General features: G+C 38.1%; 1 protein-coding gene across 1 annotated transcript; it reads right to left on the bottom strand.

Moving 5' to 3' along the window:
- Positions 1-1494: 1494 nt before the first annotated feature.
- LOC144706625 (polygalacturonase-like) lies at positions 1495-5246 on the bottom strand. Its single transcript, XM_078579621.1, has 8 exons — positions 5043-5246; positions 4843-4974; positions 4506-4676; positions 4377-4397; positions 3859-4148; positions 3081-3189; positions 2878-2994; positions 1495-1863 (listed from the first exon to the last, which is right to left on the bottom strand). Exons 1-8 carry the CDS (start codon positions 5217-5219, stop codon positions 1639-1641), a joined length of 1242 nt encoding a protein of 413 aa, XP_078435747.1. The 5' UTR covers positions 5220-5246; the 3' UTR covers positions 1495-1638.
- Between the last annotated feature and the right edge of the window lie 5512 nt (positions 5247-10758).

The raw sequence follows: 10758 nt of genomic DNA, 5'->3' as shown, positions 1-10758 counted from the left end.
TTGTCCCGTTTAAAGATCAAGCCCACTACCTAGTTTCAATACCCGCATGGAGGCCACCCTTCTCGACAAATTACTTAGTATTTCCAATTATTCATTTATGGAAAAGTAAGTTTTATGATTGCCATTTCCTCTAAAAAATTATCGAAAAGATACAAAAACAATTGGAATATCATAAAATTTAATTAAACTCTGTCCCCAATACATTTTTAATAATATCAATAAATATGTAAATGTATAAATCAGCAGGAACATCACGTGAGATAAACAAGTAATACTTTATCAATGTTGAAAAAACAATTGAAATACCTTATTGAAGAGAACTTAATTTTCCGGAAGACGTAATACAAAATTATATCACACAATTTAGATAATTACTAAATCCTTTAATAATTAATATAAATGCGCTAAGTTAAAAGTTCTCAATAAGGTTGTACTTCTCAAGAAAGACGAATCAAATGATCATACTTTTTTCCATTTCAGTTCCCTCAGAGGGATTACAATTCAAAGGGCATAGAAACCCTTCGATTTGGAAGTTCCTTACATGTCTGTTGTAGTGGAGCTTAAGTCCTGCTACACATTGTTTTATTAACTTCTTTCTCTTTTATCAGTTACGAATTGCTGGTATATCCCACTCTCAATCATTTCATATCATTTAGTGTCTGTAGAATATTTAAGTGTTTTCCTTGGAACCACTGTAAGTACTATTAGTTATGAGAATCAAACTAGTATGTTATTATACACGGCGATTTTTAAATGTTTTTCATTCATTGACTTGTCAAGCGATCAAGTATTACAATTGCATTGGTTAATTCATTCTTCTTTCACAATAACTACAAGTTTCCGTTGAGATTGTCTGTTAAAGTTTTACGTTATGTGTCCGATAATCTACCTGTCAACTTGCCAATTAGTCTCTCTCCCTGTTGCTCTCTCCTCCTCTGTCTCGCGTAAAAAATGATCGAGCTCCACAGACTAAAGAAATAAGAGATGTAGAAAGAGTGGAAGAAAGTGGAAGAAGTGAAGAAGACGAGTCGATGGAGCAAAAAGACAAGAAGACGGGTAGATAACGTCGTTGTATTCTATAACAAAAAATGTACGTGTGTTGGTATTTATATTTAACTACATGTGCATAACAGTATACATTAGTTCTCTTAACCAATATTGACCGTTACAAACATTTGTAATGGTTATATCAGATCGGATCTCAACCATTTATCTTTTCCTAACTAGATTGATCCTGGCCGTCTATCTTTCCCTATCTAAGTTTAATCCTATCCGTCTATGTGTTCCTAAATGTAATCCTAGCCACCAAATCTCTTAGCGATTATAGGGTACGTGTAAGTTTATTACTAGTCTAATCTCCTATTAAATCCTATTGACTGTCTAGCAAAACTCCCCACTTATCTCTGTCTTATACCCTCTGCCTCTCAGTTATCATATCTTTCGTTCTCCCTCACGAACTCCGTGTTCCTCGTACTAAGGCCGAACAAGGGGAAACATGAAGAAAAATCTATACACACAATTTACACATTATATGATGTTCCATTTGAGATTTACAAAGAAATTAAAGAATTTTCCTATACATGTGAAGTAGTTTTAAGGAATTTGTATTCTTGCTTCAGTTGGCAGAGTAGCCCAACATTAGGAAGTGCAGGTCGACGGGAGGACTGTTCCGTATTTGGACAAGTTCACATTACGGCAGAAACTCTTAGCTGCTACACCGCTCTTCGTGACGAGGTTGATATCATTTAGAGTTATACCTTGGCAAGGGACGCTGTTGCTGCAGTCCAAGTCCATGGCCACAGCAGTTGCGCTTGTGCCCTTGATATTCTGGAAGGTCACTCCGCTCACAGCAACGGCCGATTTCTGTGCACCGAAAGGTAGAGTGTAAGCTTATGCAGCAGCGGGAAGAGAGAGAGAGAGAGAGAGAGAAGGGGGAGAGAGAGAGAGAGAGAGAGAGAGGGAGAGAGAGGGAGAGAGAGAGAGAGAGAGAGAGAGAGAGAGAGAGAGAGAGAGAGAGAGAGAGAGAGAGAGAGAGAGAGAGAGAGAGAGAGAGAGAGAGAGAGGGAGAGAGAGAGAGAGAGAGAGAGAGAGAGAGAGAGAGAGAGAGAGAGAGAGAGAGAAAGGGAAAAAGAGAGAGAGCGAGAGAGAGAGGGAGAAAGGAAGGGAAAGAGAGAGCGAGAGGGAAATGGAGAAAGAGAGAGAGAGAGAGGGAGAAAGGAAGGGAGAAAGAGAGCGAGAGAGAGAGAGGGAGAAAGGAAGGGAGAGAGAGAGAGAGGGAAAAAGAGAGAGAGCGAGAGAGAGAGAGGGAGAAAGGAAGGGAGAGAGAGAGCGAGAGAGAGAGAAGGAGAAAGGAAGGGAGAGAGAGAGAGCGAGAGAGAGAGGGAGAAAGGAAGGGAGAGAGAGGAGGGAGGGAGACAGATAGATAGAGAGGGAGAAAGAGGGACGGAGATAGATAAATGAAGGGACAAAGAGAAAGAGAGAATTGGAGAGTGAGGAAGGGAGGGAAAAGGAAAGAGAGAATACGAGAGAGAGGAAGGGAGGGAAAAAGGAGAAAGAGAGAAACAGAGAGTGAGAGGGAGGGAAGGAAAAAGAGAGAGGGAGAGAAAAATTGAGGGAGGGAGAAAGGAAGGGACGGAAGGAGAGAGAGGGAGCGAGGGAAAAAGAAAAAAAGAGAGAAATAGAGGGAGGGAGAAAGGAAATGACTGAGGGAGAGAGAGTGAGCGAGGGAAAGAGATGGAGAGAGAGGTAGAGAGGTGTGAGAGAGAGAGATAGGTAGGGAGGTAGAGAGGTAAGGGAGAAAGAGAGAGAGAGAGAAAGAAAAAGGTAGGGAGGTAGAGAGGTAAGGGAGAGAGAGAGATGGACATCATCATGTCGCACCTGTTCCCCACAGGGTTTTGTCGAGTCGCAGTAGTTTTGGTCAATGATGATGGGGTTCTTCACATTATCCATGATAATGTTCCTGAAAATGATGTTTCTGGCGTAGCCTCTTCCTCCCTGAACCATTGTCAAATGAAGTTAGTCACAGCCATGGGCACATAGAATAAACAATTAATTTACTCCATTGAAATAGGGTGCTTTACCTGCCATGTCTTGATACGAACTCCATTGGTCGTCCCCTCCAGCCTGGCCTTGTCAACCAAGACATCAGAGACGATGGCTTCCGACCCATTTGCTCCCAAGCTCCCAATGCTGACATTGGGCATAGTTAAGAAGATAAGACATAGATAAATAATAGAATAAATAGAAGCAAGATTGTTAGATAGTAAAAAGATAGATTGCTCGACAGCCATAAAAATTCAGATAAATGGATTGATTCGTTGACAGAGAGACCGATGAATATAAAGATGGATAGATAGATAGATAGTCGTATAGATAGGCTAATAAACAAACAAGCCGACACATACCTAGAAAGCTAGATAAGTAGATAAGAGGGATAGATAACCAGACAGAAAGAAAGGAAGACAGACATATAGATATGTTCTCAGACGCTAACATAGAACGACATATAGATTATCAGACAGTAAGATAGAGAGACAGGCACAAAGATAGATAGCCAGACAGTAAGATATAGAGAGAGAGATAAAGATAGATGGCCAGACAGTAAGATATAGAGAGAGAGATAAAGATAGATGGCCAGACAGTAAGATATAGAGATAGAGATAAAGATAGATGGCCAGACAGTAAGATATAGAGAGAGAGATAAAGATAGATGGCCAGACAGTAAGATATAGAGAGAGAGATAAAGATAGATGGCCAGACAGTAAGATGGATATACTGACTGAAAAATAAATAGATAGATAGTTACAAAGACAGATATATGGGCATGTAGAAAAAGCCAGATACGTTAAATCTTTGGACCTGATTCCATGGCCGGGGCTACAGACGATGTTAGAAGCCGTGATGAAACGTGAGCCGCTGACGATAGAGATGCAATCGTCACCAGTTCTAATGACAGAGTCGCTGATCTTAACATCGGTGCTGCCTGAGACGTGGATCCCGTCGGTGTTTGGGCTCTCGTCTGGGGCAGAGATTGTAAGGCCGGCGATACGAACGCCGGCGCACTTGGTGAATGTGACGTGCATCTGTTGGCTGTTCCTGAACTTCAGGTTGCTCACGTTCAAGCGGTTGCAGGACCGGAATGTCGTAGCCTGCAATGTTTTCATCGTCAGTTAAACCACATATCCGACTTAAGTTTCTACAATGGATTCAAAAACATGACCCCCAGTAATCTGCTAAATTTACAACTTCATTTCTTATTTCCTAGAATATTTATTTTTATAAATACGAATAACAATGTAGAGTCCTTGTTTGGGCTGCAGTAGGTTTTCCTTATATTTGTGCGATAATGTTAATGTTTTGGCCAGAATGTAACGTACCGTTGGAGCTCCTTTGCATGGCTGCAGCAGATAGGTTGTCCAAAGCCAAGTACACAATAAATTGAGACAACAGGTTAATGATATCTTCTGATCCGAAACATGAAATAAAACGACAGAGATTTCTTTTACCTGGTTGGAGTCAACCTTGCAGGAGAGCTTCCACCAAACCTGACCGCTGCCGTCAATACTTCCTCCTCCCAATACGGTCAGACCATCAACCTTGTCAAACAGCAGCCACAGCTTGCGGTCCAGTCCGTTCCAGTCTGATATTCTTTCCGAGGCTTGGATCATACCCTTGATCTGAGGGTAACATATTAAAAAATCGCCCAACAAAATCATTTTAATCATATAAATTATAAAAGAGTAGAGGTTGGCTATAATAATTGTTATAGGGTGCCTATAACAATGTCTTAAAAATTATCATTTTCATCTTGTATATCTGTTAATGTCTTTAGTAGTTTCTCACCGCCACAGTGACTGAAGACTTGCAGGGGCCAGAGAAGATGATGGGTTTGAGTCTGTAAGTCTTCCCCTCTGGCACAAGCATCGTCAAAGGAACCGGTGAAGCACAGGCTACCTTCCAGGCTTCTGAGAACGCCTGCAAACACCAAAATAAACTGTTAAACCTCAGAAATGCTAAATAGTCACTTAAATGAATAAAGAAACCTTGGTGTCATCAGAGATGGCGTCTCCTCTGGCGCCAAAATCCTTCACGTTGATTTCAGTTGACTGCCTTACACCAGTCAAAGAGCCAGAGATACGGAAGAGCCTTCCTTGATGGCATTTCACGCTCTTTATCACAAGCAGAGAGGCAATGAAAAGAAGGCTTGTTGAGATGCTCATCTACGATTGAGCTGCAGATGTGCGTTGAATACAGATGGGTGTTGTGAAGGGAGAAGGGTAGAGCTATGTTGGTTTTATAGAGCTGTGAAGAGAGAGAAACGTCGTTGAAATTGCCTTCCGGCATGCCTGGGGGATTTGAATGAAGACATGGAAGAGATGGAGACGAAAGTCTCTTCTCTTATGACCGTCTTCTTGCCTATGGTATCAACGTGGACAAGGAAACCACCTCAAGATATCTCAAGGTACTTGCTTAAATGAAGTCCATACCGTAAAAATTGGGCTCTTAACGTCTTCTAGAGACATGGGGGGAAAGAAGATCCTCCGGAGCGGGACTCTTTGACTTCTTGCGGACTCTTTTATCCGCGCCGACCGCGTGCTAAAACTCGAATTACTTATGTCAATGAAGGTACGACACCTCGCTATTTCTATTGTGCGACAGTGTAATATCAAACCGGGTATGTTACTTTTGGATAATAACATTAGCAATCCGCATGCAAAGTTTGATTTTGCGACATGCTAGTATAACGTGGCCTCTGCCGTTGATTGAATATGTTCATTTCATTGCCACTGACTCAATACGCTGTCGTAGGAAACTACTTCTTCAGGCATGCGGATTTTACAAGTCAGTTTATTTCTTAGAAGCTTATATCTCTTAGAAGTTGCTTAATCGCCCATGCTTCTGTTAACGATATTATTGTTGCAGAAAGTAAGTTTCTTCTTTAGGCATCGGGATTTCAAAGTCGGGCATCGAGAAAGCTCATCTTTTAGAAGTTGGTTAATCGCCCTTGCTTCTGTTAACGAAAGTATCGTCGTAGAAAATAACCTTCGTATTGAGGAATGGGGTTGCTAAATCTTGCTTGGAGACTTCTATGTCAGCTCATCGATTAGAAGTTGGTTAACCGCCCTTGCTATTGTTAACGATAATATTGTTGAAGTAAATAACCTTCTTCTTACGGCTTGGGATTGCTAAGCCAGGCACAGGGACTTCTAAGGCAGCTCATCTTTTGGGAGTTAAGAGGCCTTAGAAATGGTTAACCACCCATACCTCTTGCCTCTTTTTCAGGCTTGAGCACTAAGCTCATCCCTGAGGAGTTAAGAGGTCTTACAAATAGTTAAAGAAATATTTTTAGATTCGTCAGCATGAGAGGGCGAGAGTTAAGATCTAAATTGTGGTTACCGTTCATATTAGTTTAAGAAATTCAAAGAAAACGTTCATAGGGGGCGAAACAAAGCAGTATACGATCTAAAATCAATGAAATGTGCCGCCGGTAAATTTTCGGGAGGTCTGCCTCCACGTGACCTGGCTTAAGGTTTAAGTTTCAATTTTGATTTAATCATGTAATAAGTTCAAATTGGGAACGTTTTAATTTTTGGTTTTATTTTAAACTTAAGAAAAATGATGATTTAGCCTTCCTAGTTAATTTCACTAGAATTAATGTAGGTCAACTAAGGCGTTGAGATATAGGGAGACATAAATTTCATTTAAAAAATTTTATTGTTTAAAAAACATAAAAATATGTTTAAAATGAGAATATATTTTTTTCATTTTCTAGATTATTAGCCAGTGTAGCTTGATGTAGAAACATTATAATACAATTAGAAAACATCAAAATATGTTTCAATTTACTAGATTTTCCTAATCTCGTTTAACCTGGAAAGGTGGAAAATGCCTAAAAGTACTTTTCTGGCAGTGGAGCTCCTTTCACGATCGTCCAGGATGTGCACGAATGGTGGGACGAGACGGAGATCATCCCATCCTGCGTCCCAATTTTTAGAAGTTTGTCTGAACCGTCCCGTGAGGAGTAAGTCTCATCCCTAATATTTTCATCCACGTCCCATCTCGTCGGATATCAGTCCCGTACAAGACAGAATGTAATAGATGTATGCCTTTGTATAATAGTTATAAATTTTAGTAGAAATTAAAGATATGAGATGATATAACCGAGAATTAATATAACTTACTTATCTAATGGAAGAAAAAGGTGGGTAGAAATATAATAGTGTGTCCACTATTAGGTTGACAGTTACACATTTATCTGTGGCTTGAAATTCAGTATCACATTCAATATCTTCTTGATCATCAATGACAACCATCAAACTCATTAATATGTATGTGATAGCTATAATTGTCCAAGTATAATTGACCATCAAAATCATTTAAATGATTTGACAATGCATTAGTAATTAATATGACAATTAATTAAGGTTTGATAAATAAATATTCTGATAAGCCTAAATTTGGGTAAGAAAATTTAATTAATAATGTCATTTTTGAATTAGGCTTATGCAATAAAATTTGTACTAATCTCCCTTAATCACCATTTTGAAATATAGGACGAGAAAGGGGTCAAACCACAAGGAGGCACTTATAAGGAATTTGTATCCAAATGTTTTATGAATTATTTCAAGAAAGAGTTGATTTTGTAATTAATGAGCACTAGTTATGTTTAATTTTGTTTGTAATTATAAAAAGATACTCAGAATCTTTATATTGATGTTTATACTTTTGACCATAACACTTTAGAGATGATGATTTTAATTCATATGTCAAAGTAATTCGAATTACAAAGATGCAAGGTAATGTGATTTATCAAGACAATTTTTATGTATTTAAATTGGGAATTAATAAGGAAGAAATTGATTTTGAAATTGGGCTTAAAGATGGACGAATTTTGTAGTGAAATTTGGGATTTAGTTATGGTAAATGGGGCATTGAGTTTTCTAACAATCAATTACAAGATCTAGATAGAGAAAGTAGGCGAGATAACCTAGAGATAGAAAGTGGGAAAACTTGGGGAAAACCAGTTATAGATGAAATTTGACTCTGATCTACTGATCTAAGATGCGATATTAGATGAGAAACAACGTAGAACTAGGAATTCAAAGTAAGATCTTTAATCAAAACAAAAAATGTAATGCTAAACACCATTCAATTCATCTCCAAAGGCATGTACATTTTGCCCATGCCTTTGGGTTTTGAAATCATTCAAGAAGATGTTCAAACAGTGAAGAATAGACTTACAACTTTGATACTTAAAGCAAGATCTGTCAACCTCAGAAGCCAATATTTTGTCCTTCCTGGCCAACCTCGTTGGGGAGAGCTTCCTTGGTGGGGTTTCCCTTCTTCCTGACCTCTATTTAATAATCCAACGTATGGATTGTAGAGGATAAAAAGACAAACCTACCCTCAAAATGTTGCCATTTTACCGGCGATTAATCTCAGCCCTTGGATAATTTCTATCTCATCGACGCAGGTAAAAAATCTCATTTTTTGATTCGCCAAGTCACTTTCCTTGTTTTCTCCACCATCGGGACACGTGCTTCCATGTCGTTAAAAGAGAGAGAAAATATACCTTTTGATTGGCTACGAGCGCGATGCTGCCCGAGTCAGCAGTTCTCGTTTTAATAAAAAAATAAGAATAAAAGTGTGCCTTTCTCATTTTAATAGATGCACGTGCTTATTTATTCATTGCACACGGTGATTGTTTTGCCACGTGGATTTATTGTATGAACAAAAACCAACAAGAAAAGATAAACATACTTGTCTCCTCAAGCTGTCTCGCGAGGTAATTATTGAGACGATGATTCGTTAATGATGGCATCGTGTAGCGCAATGCCATAATTAGCCCTATGATGAATGCGATAATTGGATAACTATGGCATCGAGAATTACGATGCCATATTTTTCCAGGCAGGATGACATGGAATTAAGTAAAATTTGATTAAATATTTGTTAAATGCAAAATAAATTATACAAATATATTATTTTAACTGGAAAAATTATTTCTGGGCTCAATAAAGGTACAAAAAATTATAAAAATATGGATTACTTCCAGAAAAATTAGTAAATGCTTTACGGCCTCCAGAAAAGTATTTTACATCCTACATAAATTAAATCTTAAGTGCACTAAGGTTAAAATGTGATGTAAAAAATGCTAAAAAATTAAAAAAAATCATGAAACTAGAGTGCAAGCTATGTATGTCCATTGAATTATGATAACATCCAAATATGGCCAATAGAACACACACATATATGTAATATTCATCAATTTTAAATTATAAATTGTAACTTACTACATTCTTATACAAGTGTTGTTGAAATGAAGGATTATATATAACTGGTGACCAATGATAGAAAGATTCCATGATAGGGAAAGTTTATTTAATGTTACCTAATAGAGCATATGTTGTATCTTGACACCTAATCCTTCTCTCCTCTGACACACTCCCCTCTTAGTGGTACCCAAACTGCAATAATATTATACGGCTGATTGTATATTAGAAGTAAAAGAGATACAATGTTGCAAAACCCTTTTGGGTATGTCATGAGGCTAGATATTTGTCCAGCTCGTGTGAACCCATCAAGGAATCAAAAGGATTGTAGCGTTCAATCTCTAGAAGGTAAAACTACATCACCATTTTTTGTATCGAGTTATCAATCTTTAAATTTCTCTTCGTTGTGGAATGCGTTCTTAAAGGATAATCAATCATGGCTATGAAAAAATGAAGGAAGGAATAAAGTAGGCGAATTGAGGTAGAATATATATATATGTATAAATGTATGTATTTGAGGAAATTCCACAAAAAATAGGGAGGGACGCTACATAGATCATCACTCACCCATGAGAGTTGTCTGTGCTGTCTGTTATGATTTTTAACGGAAGCAACTGCTAGTGAGGAGCAGAAAATTAGGCTCTTATGGTCCACATTGATCTGAATGTGGGCTGCTAGATGTGTGCTTAAGGGATAAAGGTCCAGAATTTAAGGTACCTTGATGAATATCCAGTAACATTGGGTTGTATCTAAGACCAAGATTGTAACGTAGGAAGAGTCATTGTCATGGATGAATATGGCCTCATAGACTTAACTATAGAAAATGAAAGGTTTTTAACCTATTTTAATGTGTCTTAAAGAGGTCCATAAAGAATAAGCTGTATGTTTTCAGTTCAAGCCCAACCATTGTCCCAATCTACACCTGATTGTCAGATTATGTTTTCATTGCTTATGATGTCTCTGCATTTGTCAGCTTTGCCTTAGCTCTCACCTTTCTACTCCACTATTATCATTTCTCATACCACCTTGCCCTTCCAATTTCCACTATGTATTACTCATCCTACCAATTTACATCACCATTCTGATCTATATCATTTGTAGTTTGCTTAAACCATGATCCACTTTAGAAAGGCCTATCGTGGAGAACTGAGGCTCTTTGCATTCTCTTTAGATCCAAATGAGAGGTAGAGTGAAATTGTGAGGATTTAACCCCCAGAGTATGATTCCTTATCTCCAAGAGTTATTTATTCAATATAGTGAGGAGGATGTACTCAATATTATGGGCAAAATCTTTTGTATTTTGGGATAGCCGAACTTGTAAGTAACATTGAATAAATATAAAAACAAATGTGTTCATCTAAATTGAGGAAACCTACACCCACATTTTATATTCTATTGACCACTTCATTCTTTCAGTGCAATATTCAGTCAGTGAGGAATTAATATTTTATCACATGTATTCAATTACTCTTGAGATGTCAAACGA

The sequence above is a fragment of the Wolffia australiana genome, chromosome 8, assembly GCF_029677425.1.
Source record: "Wolffia australiana isolate 7733 chromosome 8, ASM2967742v1".
Lineage (NCBI taxonomy): Eukaryota > Viridiplantae > Streptophyta > Magnoliopsida > Alismatales > Araceae > Wolffia > Wolffia australiana.
The sequence above is the reverse complement of the archived record's forward strand: the minus strand, read 5'-3'. Positions and strand labels throughout refer to the sequence as shown.